Source organism: Lepisosteus oculatus, chromosome 7, assembly GCF_040954835.1.
Source record: "Lepisosteus oculatus isolate fLepOcu1 chromosome 7, fLepOcu1.hap2, whole genome shotgun sequence".
Taxonomy (NCBI): domain Eukaryota; kingdom Metazoa; phylum Chordata; class Actinopteri; order Semionotiformes; family Lepisosteidae; genus Lepisosteus; species Lepisosteus oculatus.
This window is the reverse complement of record NC_090702.1, coordinates 34,542,702-34,559,921: the sequence shown is the minus strand read 5'-3', so window position 1 is coordinate 34,559,921 and position 17,220 is coordinate 34,542,702. Positions and strand designations below refer to the sequence as shown.

Genomic DNA, 17,220 nt, shown 5'->3' with positions numbered 1-17,220 from the left:
TAGTCGTTTCAAGATTATATTTTAGTCTAGTACTGCAAAATGTCTAAACTAAGACACTTTTCCTGTTTATTAAAAATATAGCCTTGAATTTTTGGTTTCAGTATTACTATTCCTGTTCTGATCCTTTTTTGGCAGCGGTTGAGCATCCTTTTTTATTTCTTTAACTGTAGCCATAATGTGGATAAAAGTAAACTATTCTAATATACAGGGTATTATTAGCATATATTAAAATGATACATTATAAACAATTTAATTTTATTTATATTTTTACTGTACATCTCGAACTTTATAGTTTAATTTGACAAAATATCACCCATTTTCTTTATAAGACATTTAGTTTCTTAATTGCTATTTAAGTGATATAATTTCTCTTAATAAAAGTAAGCCTCACTGCAGAGACTAAAACGTACCTATCAATTGCAACAAATTGGGATATTGCTTGAGCCCCTATGTCCACCTTCATTAATGTCTGTTAAACAGGATTTAAGCGTTGAGCTTGACTGTTACTATTAAAAAATAAGCGCAAATCTAAAGTCACATTTAAATGTAAAATTCATATCTACAGCCTTCATTTGTTCCCATAAAAAATTAACTTGCAGACAACCTTGTGCTGTACTTTAGAGGGTCATTAATTTAAAAGTAATTTACAGTATAGTCGCCTCGTTAAATCGAAATAGGGATGCATTTAGTATGGGTCTGTTTGTTTGCCCCTTGCCACATTTTCTTGCCTTCCCTTCACTCTGCACTGCCTCCTTCCGGGAAAGCTATTGGTTTTCTTTAAATTGCTGCCTGTTGTGACTGCTGTACTTGCAGCAGTGCTGTCACTGATGATCTCTAAGATCAGGCTTCCCTTCTGTGCTTATTAGATGTGACATGTGATAGGATTGCCCATACAGTCGGTAATAAACGAATGTCAGTGTGCTTTTTTTCCTTGTTAAATAGGCCACTCGTCATGCTGGCAGAGGCACATCTGAAAAGAGTTACCAATTGCAGAGAACTCTTCTGCTACATAGGGGAGACTTGATTTCATACTAGAAATGTCATTTGAGTGTTTGCTTTCCCTCAGAAGTTTGCTTTACATGGTGCAGTGGTTCTCTTTCCACATATTTACAAGAATAATTGGTTTTGATGCACAGTACAAAAAGCGTTATAACTGTAGCACTCATAGGTTTTGAGAGCATGTAGCATACAGAAGATGTAGATGTATACAAAATATAAATAAAATATATTCATTAAATTTTATTATTAAATTTGGCTAATGTTCATGAAATGAAACATATAGTCACATTATACTATACAGTACATTCTGTCATATATTTAAACAATTTAATCAAATGTCATGCAGATCTTTCATATAATAGAAACACTGGAGAGTGACTATATGATAAAGAAAACATTTTGTTACCAGTGTAGCAAGAAAAATAGCAAAATAACATGTCTTTGAATGATGAAATTCTCATTAGTAGTATACTAAAGATAAAAACTGATAGGCATTTTTAAAGAAACAATTATACAAGTGGAGAGAGGTTTTCCTGCAGTGGACTCTTCATGATGACAGATATATTCTACATAACTATTACTTTTAATGCAGTTTAAAACTGCAATGGTGGAAATTTTTGTCTCATAGTATTACTATACCTAATCCTTCGAATATATTGTCTTTTTATTTTTTAACGAAGGCTACTGATTTCTGCTGTATGGCAAATCTGATTTAGGCCTATTGTTTTATTTAATTAAATACAGTATTTATATATATACTGAAATAAACACAAGAAGTGCTGTTGGTTCAGATTCTCATTTGACATAAAGCAGGATTTGTGAATTCCAGGGTCATGGAAGACCTTGTTTACACTTAGGAAAATTATTCAATTGTATTGGTGAAGTAAATAATGCATGACATAACATGTTGACGAGCTCAGCTGGAATACAACCAGAAGACATTAATCAGCTCACACTTCTTTGACAAAGATCACTTCTTAATGTATTTTACAGTGCTTTCGTCTTTGTAAAAACAAGTTTTCATGCAAGAAGATGAGTCCTTAACTTTAACAATTTCTGAATTTGGTAACACAATATACTGTACCACTTTTATCTGTGTAGAACTGAACATGGAGCTTAAAGACTCTATAGGAATGTTTTTCTTACCACTTACTGTAATTTTAACTGTTGCATGTGTTTTACACACCGATTTTCTGAAATAATTAGTTTATCAAAGAAGTTTTGTTTATCTCAATCCCCAGAACTATGATTGTTGCATTATTATTTTAATGGTCAGGGCTACGCAGTATTATGTAAAGTAACCATGAGCTGATATCAAGACACATGTTGTTTACATCTCAAAGACGGAAATGAAACGATGGTTAACACTAAAAACTAAAGGCATGCTTTGTATTACTCTGGATTCCAATGTTTGCATGCCAGAGCTGTTTTCACAAGGTGAATGATTCCAGTTTACACCAGTTAGCAGATGCATCTGTTGTTGGAAAGCTGGCATTTTTGCAATGTGCCATGAAGCATCTGTATCAAAGAACAACTTCTAGATGCAGATTTGTGAGAGGAAGACAGGGGGAGCTGCAGGACCTCTCTTTCTCCAGAGCCAATGAGAAACTGCAGCTTGTTCTGATAGGTCCCCACTGGCAGAGCTTTCTTCTTCTTCTGTTGCCTCCCAACGGTCTTCACTCTCGTCTCTCTTCAGCCTTGTATTAAATTAGCAGCAAAGGGGGATGCTCTGTCCATCCACCACAAATCCTGAGATTAAAAAACAGGGTATTTTTAGAGCTGGAGCAAACAGAGTGAACAGCTCAGTTCGAGGATACCTGCCGAGCAAAGATCTATCTTGCCATCCAGAACATCTGTGAAAACTGCCAAAGAGGTGCTTTTACAGCTTTTGTGATAGCTGTTTTAGCAGAAAGCTCAGTGTGTGTGTCTGTGTGCTTGTCATGTTTGCTGGTGAGTGCTAAATAGGTTTAGTTACAGAAAGGGGTTTCTTTGATATCTTTTTTTTTTCGAGAAAGGAGGAAACAGTTATTTTAATAACGCGGCAGAATGTTTTTTTGGAGATTTAGGGTGCATGAATGCATGTGAGTGCTATTGTACTGCCATTCCATTGTATGATTCTGTCTTGTTATTTTCAGTTAATGGAAGAGTGTTTTGATGTAACAAACCATAGCGGAGACCATTGATTTTTTATTGCAAGGTTAATCATTGTTTTAACAAATTCTATATAAACACCACCACTAAGACTCACAGTTAGGTGAATTGCTATGCGTTAAAATAGTCTATTTAATTAACAGTATCTAATTTACTTCAGTATTATCTAAATCATATTTCTTAAAGAATTAAAATTTTACATTTTTCTGTGGTTTAATCGATTTTAAGGAAACTTGTGTATTAGATGTTCAGTTTTTAATTGTATTCTTGTACAGCATTTGGATGCTGCCATGTCTAATAGGAACTGACAATGTAATGTTTTCTGCCTGGTAAAGCTCTGATGTTATTGCTACCAAAAAGGAGGGAAAAGAATGACTATCTGCATTGTGAATAGAAACTGCATTGAAAAGGAGGTTTGTCATTTTACTCATACAAATCAATTAAATAATTTACATGTTTTAGTTCAGACATCCTTTGCTGGGTTAGAATTTTAATTCAGAGACCAGCAATGCTCAATACTAGCCACATCACACTGGCATTGGTTAAAGTACTCCTAGAGAATTATTAACCTACTAGTTAGTTAAAACTAGTTAGAGGTAAAACAGATAATACAGAAATTAATGAAACCTCATACAGTATAAAAAAATCAGCAGAACTAAAAAGGAATGGCTATTATATGGTTTAAAAGCTTTCAAATATTTCACTACCTTTAATTGTCTCCTAAATTTTGATCAGTATTATTGTGACCTTTATTACTATAGTTTTTCAAATTGATTTTTACTTTGATAAAACTGGATTATTTCATCTACTCTTGCTTTTTCATGTTTATTTAACTTCTTTTTTTTCTCTTTAAACTTTTTAAATGCACAGCTTTTGCTGAGACTGCATATTTACTGCAAACAGCCTTCAAACCTTTCAGTGTATTGTGACCTGCAGGGATGCATAGGGGAGTAGGGGGTAGCAGGAGCATTTCAGGCTGTGCTTATCAATGCTGTTGTACATGAATTCTGCTGCTTTAAAGGAAACAACATCAGTGTCTGCTGATTCCCAAATGTTCAAAAACTTGTCCTGCCTACTTTCGTTTCAAAGGTAACATGAAACAGATTTTCCATTATACAACTGAAGTGAAAAAAAATCCCTGAGCACACCTCAGCTTTGAAGTCTAGTGTAAGATTTTATTGGAGATCAGTGCACGACAGATCTCTCCAGGGGTTTGACCTACGGAATGGGACGCTTTCCAAGTTTTGACTATGTGATGTTGGATCAGCTGTGTATCATTTAAAATGTACTTGTGGATAGTGTTTTGGTACTATGAGGATGTAAACAGAGAAAATGTGCTCAGTTATATGTTTAAGAACTCTCTGAAAAGTGAAAGCTTCAGTAATAAAACAACAATAAAAATGTGAAAACATAAGGACTATAAATATTTTGCATGCAATAGGTTGCAGTGCTCCTGTACAGGTTTTAATGATAAAACCTACTATATTATATTTTTATTATTATGTAAAAAAACTTATAAGACCTGAGCTAGTATACAAATAGTATACAAATACAATAAAAAAAAATCTGAAATGTCAGTAACACGTTTTAGACTGTAACAAACTACAACTACAGTACATTTCACATTGTAATACATGCTTTCTAGAATACTTTTCCACCCAAAAGTAGTGTAAAGTTTGTTTGGTGTGACATGATCTCACTACTTTAATCTTTGTAGCTACATTGGCAGTCCTGTATACCTCATTCTTTTTAATTTAAGAGTTTTGAAGCTCTGTGCACCATTTGTTTGCTCTATTGGCGTTCTTTTTTTTTTCTTTTTAATTTTCCTCCCTGTAAAATCAGAACACACTTTGAGGTAGTAAACATTTGGCTGCTTTCATCTTTTTTGAAGGGCTCTTAAAATACAGTACTTCCCCTGAGTTTTACCTTCAAGCTGTTTGGTACAAGATCACTATTTATCCATAAAAAATAGCATTCTTAGGCAGTTTCTTCAAGACACATGACAACAGTGAGTCTTCTAATCACTCTGAGTCTGGTGTATAAATTGTGACTTTTGTTAAACCAAACATCGGTCTTCAAAACTTCAAATTCATTATCTAGTGAGAAGAGAAAACAACAAAAGCATCTATCATATTTTTCACCCATTTATTAACATAATTTTTTTTAAATGTGGACATTCTTTGTGACACAGTGTACAAAAACTAGTTTTCAAAGAAGATTAAAGACATTCACATATACAGTACATGTAACTTGGTCATTTTTTGGTCCAATGATAACCCTTTTTAATAGTTTGAACACCGATTTTAACATGCATGTTTCAGTGAAAAGGTTTAAGTGAAACTAATTTGAGAAACATGATCGTTATTTAAAGCTGGGCTTTATCCTGTAAGTGAAGCCATCAAATGGCATACTACTGTATATACAGTATAAAGTGCTTTAGCGCTAGGAGAGCACAATAAATGACAATAAGTTCATTTGAACTGGTAAAAATAAAACTTCAACACCTCTGTGATTTGTGTATTTCCTTTATGAAATGTTACTAAAACACCATTGTCAGCAAGATTTATAAGTCATCCAGTTAGGAAAGAGCATGTTGAGAAAATATAAACCTAAAATACACCTCAATAGAGTGGTTCAGATAAAAAGCCACTGAAACATTCAAAATATCAGTGAATGTGACTATCAAACCAACAAAAATTATAATGAACAGGTCTGAGTGGGAAGGTGCGTAAGTATGTTAATTGCAAAGGAATAACTACTGTAGAGATCTTACAGAAGGAAGAAAAAAATGTTTTAAATATGGAGTCTTTTGCAGTATTATTATGTGTTATGAAATGTTATTAATAAATACCAGTAAAAGGTTCCACATCTGAAACAAGGTGCTTTTTTTCTTTCCTTTCACCTTTTAATATAGAATTAATCTATATTCTATATCTATATCTATATCTGTATCTGTATCTGTACAGTACCTTTGAATAGGAACTTTGTGTTTATTTATGACTATGCTCTTTTTCTTTTCATCGTATTATGTTCTTTGTTACATACTGTACAGTAGCAATGTGCAATCAGTGTAAGAAGCCCTTATTTGACTGTACATGTTTCCCTCTGTAAATTCTTAAGAATAATAATCTTAAGCAAGGGTCAGTTTCCCTGTTATTCTCATCAACAGCTAACTTAACTTAAGGGGAACTGCAATGCATTTTTTTTAATTTTGGGGTTAGAAAAAATCAGAATTTATTAGTGCATTTCAAACCACAATGACATTAAAATGTGCACAGTAACATGTAAAACCTCCAATTTACATCTCAAAATAGACTGAAATTTCCAGGTATGTGCATCGCCATATTGCCGTCATTTTCTGCGATTCAGAATGGGGCAACAAAACGTCTGGTGACTGGAAGCAGCCCTATTATATTCTATGCAATCAGGCTTGTGAATACTGTACATTTCTTTTAATCCAATAGAAATATTGCTTTTGACTTCACTAAAATTATTATTTTAATAATCACGTTGGATCACGTTGGAACATTTCTGCTGCACGGCCAGCACTTTTTTGCTCGTACATCACATTACATTAGTGAAGACGGCTTTGTCGACAAATACTACTTACTTGTTAAGATAAGATAAGATCACTTTATTGGCCATATACAATTTCTTGTAATTGGAATTTGTCTTTTTCGCATACCCCAACTTGCTCTCCATGAGACACACAGACAGGGAGAGAAACTTGGGGTCAGAGCGCAGGCACCCCTGGAGCAGCTGGGGTTAAGGGCCTTGCCAGGAGTAGGATTCCTCTGCCGGCCGCGGGATACGAACCAGCAACCTTCCAGCCACAGGCCTAGATCCTTAGCCACAGAGCCACCACACCGCCTCTATATGCCGATCACGTTGGAACATTTCTGCGTGAAATGTTTGCTGCACGGCCAGCACTTTTTTGCTCGTACATCACATTACATTAGTCATAACAGTTAGTAGTGAGCAGGGAGGGCCGCCTCGTCACAATTCTTGCAAACTCTTGCTTTCGCACATGGCGAGAACAGTGGTTTGTGATAAAATGGCAAAACCAGACCATAGAGGTCAATTTATTTTGTAAATGTGATTGAATAACTGATTAGAGAAATTGGGGCTGCAGTTCCCCTTTAAAAAATAAAATAATATGATAATTAAGCATGAAGTAGTAAAATATAATTAATAATAAGGTGGAATGACATTAACCTTGAATCCTGAGACTTAAAATGCCATAATAATGGAATATACTTATAAAAAGAAAAGGGCAGTGAAATCAAATGTGAAAACTTTTTGAACACATGAGCTGGGCTGAGAAATGTTTTTCCACAAGGGAGATGCGTAGGGGAGGCGAAACTCAAGTTGGTTGAGAACCTGAAAGCTTTTTATTAATTTTTTTTTGCTGGCAGACTCACATATGAGTTCTTCTTGTGATTGAGAAAACTACTACTCAATATTGAGTGTATGAGTGAATTTTGCTTTTGGTGAGAGAAACCTGTCCATATTTTGTTCATCAACATTATTACTGGAAGTTAAAGTTAGTGTCTTTGCTTTGTCCAGATCTTGGATGAGTTTGTGTAGTCTCTAGGGTGTTTGATATGATTTTGTTTACAGTACACTTTAAGCAATCATTATGCCAGAAATCAAGTATAGCCTCTGAATGCACACCAAATTAAAAATTTAAAGTGGTTTGTCTTTTAAAAAATGTTAAGAATATGAAGCAAATATTCTATCTTAAGCAAACAAAATAGCTTAATTGACACAATAAATACTATGCTACTTGACTCTTGCCCTGTGTTCTTTCTTTCAAACAGCTTCAGTGAATATTTGCTTAGTTACATGCTTTTTTTAATACAGTAAAATTCTGAAAGACTTTTTATATTATATAATGGTTAACTATGCAAATTTTACTTTTGTGTCAGAAAGCATTGTAGAGAATACGTAAGTTTGCAGTTATTGTCACTTTATACAGCCTTTATTCCATCCATCTATTTTCTAACTGCTTCTTCTAAGTTCAGGGTTATAGGGAAGCCGGAGCTTATCACAGCATGCAGTGTGCGCAAGGCAGGGTACACCCTGGACAGGATGCCAGTCCATCACAGGATGCACAGACACACACACCTAGGGTTAGTTTTCCCAGACGCCAGTTAACCCACCAGTATATTTTTAGAGTTTGGGAGGAAAATGGAGCAACTAGAGAAAACTCATGAGAACATGGGGAGAACAAGACTCCACGCAGATAGCATCCCAAGCCCAGAATTGAACCCAGTGCCTTAGCACTGCAAGGCAGCAGTGCTAACCACTGAGCCACCATGCCATCCAAAGACTTTATTATTTCTTAGAAAAAAACATTAAAATCAATATAGTAAATAACTAGGACTTCCAAGCATTAGAGCAGTTCTAATCACTCACCATGTGGACCATATGAATAATAATTATGATGAAAGTGCCTTTTATTCGTTACTATAATAACTGGAATACTGTATGTTTTTTTGTGTGCAGGGGGTATAGTTGACAAAGACCTTCGCCACTACCTCAATTTACGGTTCCAGAAGGGCTCCGTGGATCACGAGCTTCAGCAAATCATTCGAGATAACCTCTACCTCCGGACAGTGCCGTGTAAGTCGAGTCTGAAATCTAATAGTCTTTGAATTGTGTTACCTTTAAAATATGGTTTCATCATGAGTCAGTTTTTGGGCTTGTTACAAGTATTTCATTGTATGCTTTCATTTGGCATGTAAACATTTTGCCTTTCTTTTATTTTATATACCAATTTCCAGTTTTATCTGTAAAAAGTATGTTGTCCCTACCAATAGTTTATTTTCATACAATAGGTTTATTCCATGCTGAAAAGAGAAGAAAGAAAACCACATTTTGGCTGTGGAGCCTTCTTCGAGTATAAGCAACACAGGCTCCACAGCCGAAACGTTGTGTTTAATGTTAAATGTAGCTCACTAGAATCTGCTGGTTTCACCTAAATCTTATGAGAAGAGCAGACAGCTGCATTAAAAGGAACTGAAAGGTCTTGCATAAAGGGCAGTATTTAAGCTCCCCATTGAGAAACATTGGACAAATAACTGCTGGATCCTACCTCTAGGTTTACTGATAAAATCCCTCAATTTTATGTAAAGGTCATTTGGATAAAATAAACTGGAACTAAAATTGTCTCTGTAAGTAATAAAGATTTATTGATGTAGTAGGTATTTTTAGTAAGCCTGTTCAAATTCTGATCTTGCACAGAGGCATATGATTACATTTTGAATCTTGAGGAACAGCATACTGATTCCACAGCACAGTAGAGGCATCAAACCCCGATGGCTTTTCAAGCATCTAAACTGAATGTAATTTGTTTCTAAAAATAAACTGCATCATCTGTTTTTACTATAACATTTTATAGTTTAAAATATGGGTAATTTAAATTTCACAATGTGTTTGTCTGTTGCCAAATTCTGGTTATACATACAGTACATTCTGAATACATGTTTTCAATCTGTGATGCTCATAGTGAAGCTTTCAGGATACCAAATCCTATGTACCTGTATCTCATGCCTCTCAATGTTTAGTTTTACATCGTTAATAAATTATTTCCTATTTGATATGCACAGCCATGGCTTGGCAAAACAGTGATGTCAGAACCCCATTTAAAATATGGGTGCTACCCTCACCAATTTCCCATTAAACCCATTTAGCAGTACTGTCTTATATAGACATTATGTTCAAAATAGTTCAAATCCTTAGAGCAGAAATGCATTTCTCATCTACATGATACTGTATGTAAGCACATTGATTCTTTGCACAAGGCAAACAAAAGTGAAGGGACTGCAAAGTGTTTGAGGTTTCTGTCTGTGGTCCAGAATACACATGGTCTTTTGAAACTCATTAACTCAGAGCTGTTTCTGAGTTGACACCGTGCAGCCATAAAAGATAAACTATTTTTGGAAAACTAGCATCATTGAAGTCATCAGTTAAAACATGCGAAAATAAGAAAGATTACAGTACCAATGAGAGGAGGCCATTTGGTGCATCTAGCCCATTTATTAGTAGCTACAGTGGTGCTAGAAAGTTTGTGAACCCTTTAGAATTTTTTGAATTTCTTCATAAATGTGACCTCAAATGTGATCAGATCTTCATCTAAGCCATAAAAATAGATAAAGAGTACCCAATAAAACAAATAAAACACAAAATGATACACTTTTTCTACATGTATTGATCAAAATGATCCAACATTAAATGTCTTTGTCGAAAAAAGTATGTAAACCAAACGTTTATGGTCACTGTTGATCTATCCCGCACTTCGGCTTAGAGGAATTTTGGCCCATTCCTCCTTACAGAACTGCTTCAACTCAGTGATGTTGGTGGCCTCCCATAACTCCCCGCTTCAGGTCCTGCCACAGCATTTCTATTGGATTATGGTCTGGACTTTGATTCGGCCATTCCACAACGTGACATTTCTTCTGCTTCAACCATTCTTTGGTAGATTGACTTGTGTGTTTAGGGTCTTTGTCTTGCTGCAAGGCCCACCTTCTGTTGAGCTTCAGTTCACGGACAGATACCCTGACATTCTCCTGTAGAATTTGCTGATACAACTATAATATAAACTATAATACTGCCACCACTGTATTTCACGGTTTTAATGTAGTTCTTATTCTGTTGGAATGCAGTGTTTGGTTTTCGCCAAACATAACGTTTCTCAGTTAAGCCAAAAAGTTCTATTTTCGACTCATCCGTCCACAGAACATTCTTCCAGTAGTCTTCTGGCTCACCCAGGTGGTCTTTAACAAACTTTAAATGGGCAGCAGTGTTCTTCTTGGAGAGTAGTGGCTTCCTCCTCGCTATCCTCCCATGCACACTATTCTTGTTCAGTGTTTGCCTGATGGTGGACTCATGAACACTGACATTAGCCAGTGCAAGAGAGGCCTGCAGATCCTTAGACATTACCCTGGGGTTTTTTGTGATCTCCCGGAATATTATACGCCTTGCTCTTGGAGTGATTTTGTTGGACAACCACTCCTGGGGAGAGTAACAATGGTGTTGAATTTTCTCCAGTTGTGCACTATCTGCCTGACAGTGGATTGGTGAAGCCCAAAGTCTTTAGAAATTGTTTTCCAGCCTGATGAGCTTCGACAACTCTTTCTCTGAGGTCCTCAGAAATCTCCTTTGATCGAGGCATGGCATGCGTTCACAAACCTGTGTGGTGAAGACCAGACTTTGGTAGTGAAGACTCAGGTTTATGTTTTTTAAATAGGGCAGGGCCACCCACACCTGATTGTCATCCCATTGATTGACACTCCTGACTCTAATTATCCTCTCAACTGATCTGATAATCCTAGAGGTTCACATTCTTTTTCCAACAAAGACATTTGATGTTGGATCATTTTGATCAATAAATGAATGAAAAAGTATATCCTTTTGTGTGTCATTTGTTTTATTGGGTTCTCTTTATATTTATGACTTAGATGAAGATCTGATCACATTTTCAGTCACATTTATGCAGAAATTCAGAAAATTTCTGCCACAAATTTTCTAGCACCACTGTAATTGATCTAAGTATCTCATCCAGGATACTCCATACTCCTGCTACCCTTTGTGTAAAGAAGTGCCTCCATTTTCCTCATGATGAATGTGAAAAACAGAGAATGATGGGATTAAATATTATGACATTTATGCTTTTTGGTAAAGCTCATACAAACATGTTGATTAGAAATAATATATATATATATTTGTAAATATACATTTACATTTAAAATTTACAAAAAAATAATTTGACCACTATCAATTTCTTCTACAGTTTGTCTTTTGACAAACTAAACTGAAATAACTTTTCAGAGACACGTTACAAAGGGAAGCACAATTTCAGGCTAATGACCCAAAGAACCTTTTTTACATTTTAGCAAATCCCAGCTGATGTAAGTGTAGCTAAAGTACTGTAGGAACGTTACAATAAGTGCAGTATCCTTATATACTTGGCCTCAAGAGGCTGAAGATATGTAAAATCATTGACACACTCAGACACAAGCATAATTTGCAATCAAATACATTTGTATTTAGGGAATGGATAATGGTATGTTAAGAGCATGGGACCAAAACCAGTTGTTTAGAACTAGAATTAAGCAAAGATACTTTATTGGGATAAAGATAAAGAGGAGATGGTGAAACTTTTTTTCTGAAGAGTACAGGTGTCCTGATGTTTTTTTTATTTTCAGATAGCCACTCATGGAAACTTAATAGTATAATCAAACGTACTGAACTCTAAAACTACTGTTTTAGAAATGAAACTAATCATAGAACTTTCCCAAAAAAAACAGTTTAATAGAGAGATCCTGAAAAAAAAAGTAAAACTAGTAATCAAATGTCAATAAGCAATGTTCATCAGTGTGCTAATTGGGGATGTATTCCTGCTCTGATGTTCGTATCAGTTTCATACTGTGCCTAGAAGTTAAACCACAAAGTTAAGACCACAGTTCATTCTTTTAAATTACTGTACACTATGTCTAAATCAACTGTGTTTTCCTAGTACTGTTATAATGTCTTAAAAGACATTCTTCTTTGCTGGGGTTTTCATATTTGCACTATTAGGTTTATTTGCAGATTAGTTTTTCCCTTATTTGTACTGGTATAGTGAAAATTGCAGCAGAACTGAGTCATTTCCCTCTGGTCAAGAAGGAGATTTGGAGTTTTAGGCTCAACCTCACAAAAATCAGTGATGTCAGAGCTCATTTTATAATGTAACTGATCTCCATGTTTTATTTTAATACACATTAGGGACAGAAGCTGAAATTGGAATCGGTAAGGAATTTGAAGGAATTGTTCTTTTAAATGGCATCAAGGAAAGTATGTACAACATACAGTACTTAATAACATGAATATTTTAAAATTAGTCATAGTTTTTCAAAGAGAAGCACCAGGTGATGATAAATAATTACTTTTAAGTTGAAATAAAAACAAATTATTTCCATTGAGATTTTTTAATTCACAGCTCATTGCTTCATACATGTAAACATCCAAACGGTAGACATTTTCTTTCAAATATTGCATGAGGAACTCTTTGATAGTTTTAACTGCCTTTATTTGGCTGTGTAAATAGTCTTTACTTATTCTGTTACATACACTAATTTATCTTGCTATGGTATATGTCATCAGAGACACATTGCATTAAATATGTCTTTTAAATCATAGATAGACCAAGGATGGCACTGCAAAATAAAACACATTGGTTTTGTTTGGAAGTAAAAATTTGCATTTGGCCAAACCATTGGCAATTTCTTGACAATATAAATCTTCGAATTCACGTTTACAACACCAATGTAGATTAAATGCAGATTGTGCTCCTTGAGTAAGAAAGCCACATAAATATGTAGAAAAATAAATTTCATAATATATTCAGAACCATGGACAGCTCTCATCGGAAAAGTAATGCAATTGCAAAGCCTTCAGTTGTCAGCCAGTTTTAATGAGAGCAATTCAAACCATCCAAGCAAGTCACTAATCCTTTAGAATGAGGAAAGGCAGCTATATTGGTAATTCATTACTTACCCTGTGTGAAAAGCTTATTAGAACATCTGTATGATTGGTCTGAGCCATTGTGACAGTGCATCCGTATTAGTAAAAGCTGGTTGGAAAACAAATCACACCCATCCATAGTCCATCATGTTATTATGGAATATATGTATGCATGTATGTATGTACAGTATATAGAGGTCAGAGCAGGGAGTTGTTTCAGAATGCACATACAGTGCCTTGCGAAAGTATTCGGCCCCCTTGAACTTTTCAACCTTTTGCCACATTTCAGGCTTCAAACATAAAGATATAAATTTTTTATTTTATGTGAAGAATCACCAACAAGTGGGACACAATTGTGAAGTGGAACGAAATCTATTGGATTTTTGAAACTTTTTTAACTAATAAAAAAATGAAAAGTGGGGCGTGCAAAATTATTCGGCCCCTTTACTTTCAGTGCAGCAAACTCACTCCAGAAGTTCAGCGAGGATCTCTGAATGATCCAATGTTGTCCTAAATGACTGATGGTGATAAATAGAATCCACCTGTGTGTAATCAAGTCTCTGTATAAATGCACCTGCTCTGTGATAGTCTCAAGGTTCTGTTGAAAGCGCAGAGAGCATCATGAAGACCAAGGAACACACCAGGCAGGTCCGTAATACTGTTGTGGAGAAGTTTAAAGCCGGATTTGGATACAAAAAGATTTCCCAAGCTTCAAACATCCCAAGGAGCACTGTGCAAGCGATCATCTTGAAATGGAAGGAGTATCAGACCACTGCAAATCTACCAAGACCTGGCCGTCCCTCTAAACTTTCAGCTCAGACAAGGAGAAGACTGATCAGAGATGCAGCCAAGAGGCCCATGATCACTCTGGATGAACTGCAGAGAACTACAGCTGAGGTGGGAGAGTCTGTCCATAGGACAACAATCAGTCTTACACTGCACAAATCTGGCCTTTATGGAAGAGTGGCAAGAAGAAAGCCATTTCTCAAAGATATCCATAAAAAGTCTCGTCTAAAGTTTGCCACAAGCCACCTGGGAGACACCCCAAACATGTGGAAGAAGGTGCTCTGGTCAGATGAAACCAAAATCGAACTTTTTGGCCACAATGCAAAACGATATGTTTAGCGTAAAAGCAACACAGCTCATCACCCTCAACACACCATCCCCACTGTCAAACATGGTGGTGGCAGCATCATGGTTTGGGCCTGCTTTTCTTCAGCAGGGACAGGGAAGATGGTTAAAATTGAGGGGAAGATGGATGCAGCCAAATACAGGACCATTCTGGATGAAAACCTGTTGGAGTCTGCAAAAGACCTGAAACTGGGACGGAGATTTATCTTCCAACAAGACAATGATCCCAAACATACAGCAAAATCTACAAAGGAATGGTTCACAAATAAACGTATCCAGGTGTTTGAATGGCCAAGTCAAAGTCCAGACCTGAATCCAATCGAGAATCTGTGGAAAGAGCTGAAAACTGCTGTTCACAAATGCTCTCCATCCAACCTCACTGAGCTCGAGCTGTTTGCAAGGAAGAATGGGCAAGAATTTCAGTCTCTCGATGTGCAAAACTGATAGAGACATACCCCAAGCGACTTGCAGCTGTAATCGCAGCAAAAGGTGGCTCTACAAAGTATTAACGCAAGGGGGCCGAATAATTTTGCACGCCCCACTTTTCATTTTTTTATTAGTTAAAAAAGTTTCAAAAATCCAATAGATTTCGTTCCACTTCACAATTGTGTCCCACTTGTTGGTGATTCTTCACATAAAATAAAAAATTTATATCTTTATGTTTGAAGCCTGAAATGTGGCAAAAGGTTGAAAAGTTCAAGGGGGCCGAATACTTTCGCAAGGCACTGTACCTGTACATACATATGCATGTATTGTAAGTATTAACAAAGAACTCTGCTTATGGTGAGTCCAAAGCAGTGAAACTTGAGAATTTTCCACAAGATGGTACCGTGCATGTTATGTACATTAGCACATAGGAGACCAATACAATAAATAGTTTCATGATAGTTAATGAATACACACTAGCTGTGTGCCACTGATTATGCAACAAATGTTTGACATTCACTTGGTGTTGTTTAGTTTTTCATTAGATTTTTTGTGAAAATTAAAAGTTTCCTTTGACTCTTTTCAAACTGATCTATCCAGAGATTAATAAGAAAAATAATTTAGGAAAAAATCTATTTTCAAATATTTCAAAGACATGTTTTTTTTATTTTTTGTAATAAAAGAGCTGTTGAGTTTTTACAGACAATATAAGACAAGCAGACTGAATATTGACTTAGGACTTTATCAGAAGTTAAATGCAAACTTACTGTAATTCAATTTTCTGTGTAATTGAATATAGTAGGTAAAAATGTCTCTGAACTAATCTTTATTATTTTCTGCTTCATACGATGCAAACATTTTATCTCTTTGCTAAACAGCAGTATTGGTGTCAGAAAATACAACATTTGGGCTGTCTACTGTATGCAATTATTTTAAATAGTGGTGCAATTTAGACCACTCATTAACCTCTCATTTAATGATATTAAACTACTATCATTAACATTTGTTTCTCATTTTTTTACAATTCAACTATTAACCCTTCCTAGGAAACATGAATGCTCTTTTAAGTTCAGATTAAACACATCATACATGTGCATTTGTGAATTTCAAATTTTAAGTATCAGGTTTTTGAAGATTCTTTTACCTCTACTTTTTAAACGTGTCAAATAAAAATGTGAAACCTCTATGCACACTGCATTATTTTTTTTACTTAAGTATTATTAGAATTCCATTTGCAGAACCTAATTTCCTTACAGTTATCTCAAATTGCTGATTATAATACCTTATAAAATGTATTCTTGTGTCAGCAGTTCAGGAAAAGAATTGTTACATGACTTGAGATCAAAATAGGTTTACAAAATCTGAATCTAGAAGAGAGGGTGCTTTTCAAAGAAAAATTAGAGAAATGATATTATCAATCCAAAAGATTGAGAAAGAAAATGAAATTAAACATTCCTGAGAAACAGCATATTATTACGTTTTGTAATAAAATATCCAGGGCACATTCTGTAATAATAAAAATAATTTGAATCAGGAAATATTTTAGAGTTTTATTTCCTTTTCAGATGAATACGTCATGCATTTTGACAAAAGCAATAGCTAGCCTTTTTGTTGTCATGGCAACAAACTGCTGTGAATGGTTATCTGTATGTGCAGTACTGCAGCTCCCAATATCCTGGGGCCTATTTGAATGTCTGAGAGAAAACTGGGGTGACAGGAGCAAAACAGGCAGAGATTGGCATAAAAAACGCTGATACATTTAAGAAGCTTGCGATATAAGAAAAAAGGAGGTACAGATATTGTTAGCAATATAAATTCAGCAGGTGACATAAGAGTAAAAGAGCAATTCACATAAACATGTAAACCAGATTTTTGCAGAGAGACTGATAACACAGTTCAAGAGCCTTTCATTCTTCTCTATGTTGGCTGTGTGCTAGCCAAAGAAAGAAACAACCTATTAATTCCAATAGCTCAGAACTGTTCTTAGATAATTCTGGCTTACCTTAG

The 17,220-nt window shown here is 35.3% G+C and overlaps 1 protein-coding gene across 20 annotated transcripts in view; it reads left to right on the top strand.

Moving 5' to 3' along the window:
• The window catches only part of magi2a (membrane associated guanylate kinase, WW and PDZ domain containing 2a), a 396,131-nt gene that overhangs the window by 127,363 nt on the left and 251,548 nt on the right, over positions 1-17,220 (top strand). For 19 of the 20 annotated variants that reach the window (XM_069192438.1, XM_069192437.1, XM_069192436.1 and 16 more), the window contains exon 2: positions 8,659-8,775. In XM_069192438.1, coding sequence (XP_069048539.1) covers positions 8,659-8,775 — 117 coding nt within the window. Of the gene's footprint in view, positions 1-2,693; positions 2,873-8,658; positions 8,776-17,220 lie in introns of those variants that run through there. The other variant, XM_069192440.1, reaches the window with a different exon arrangement.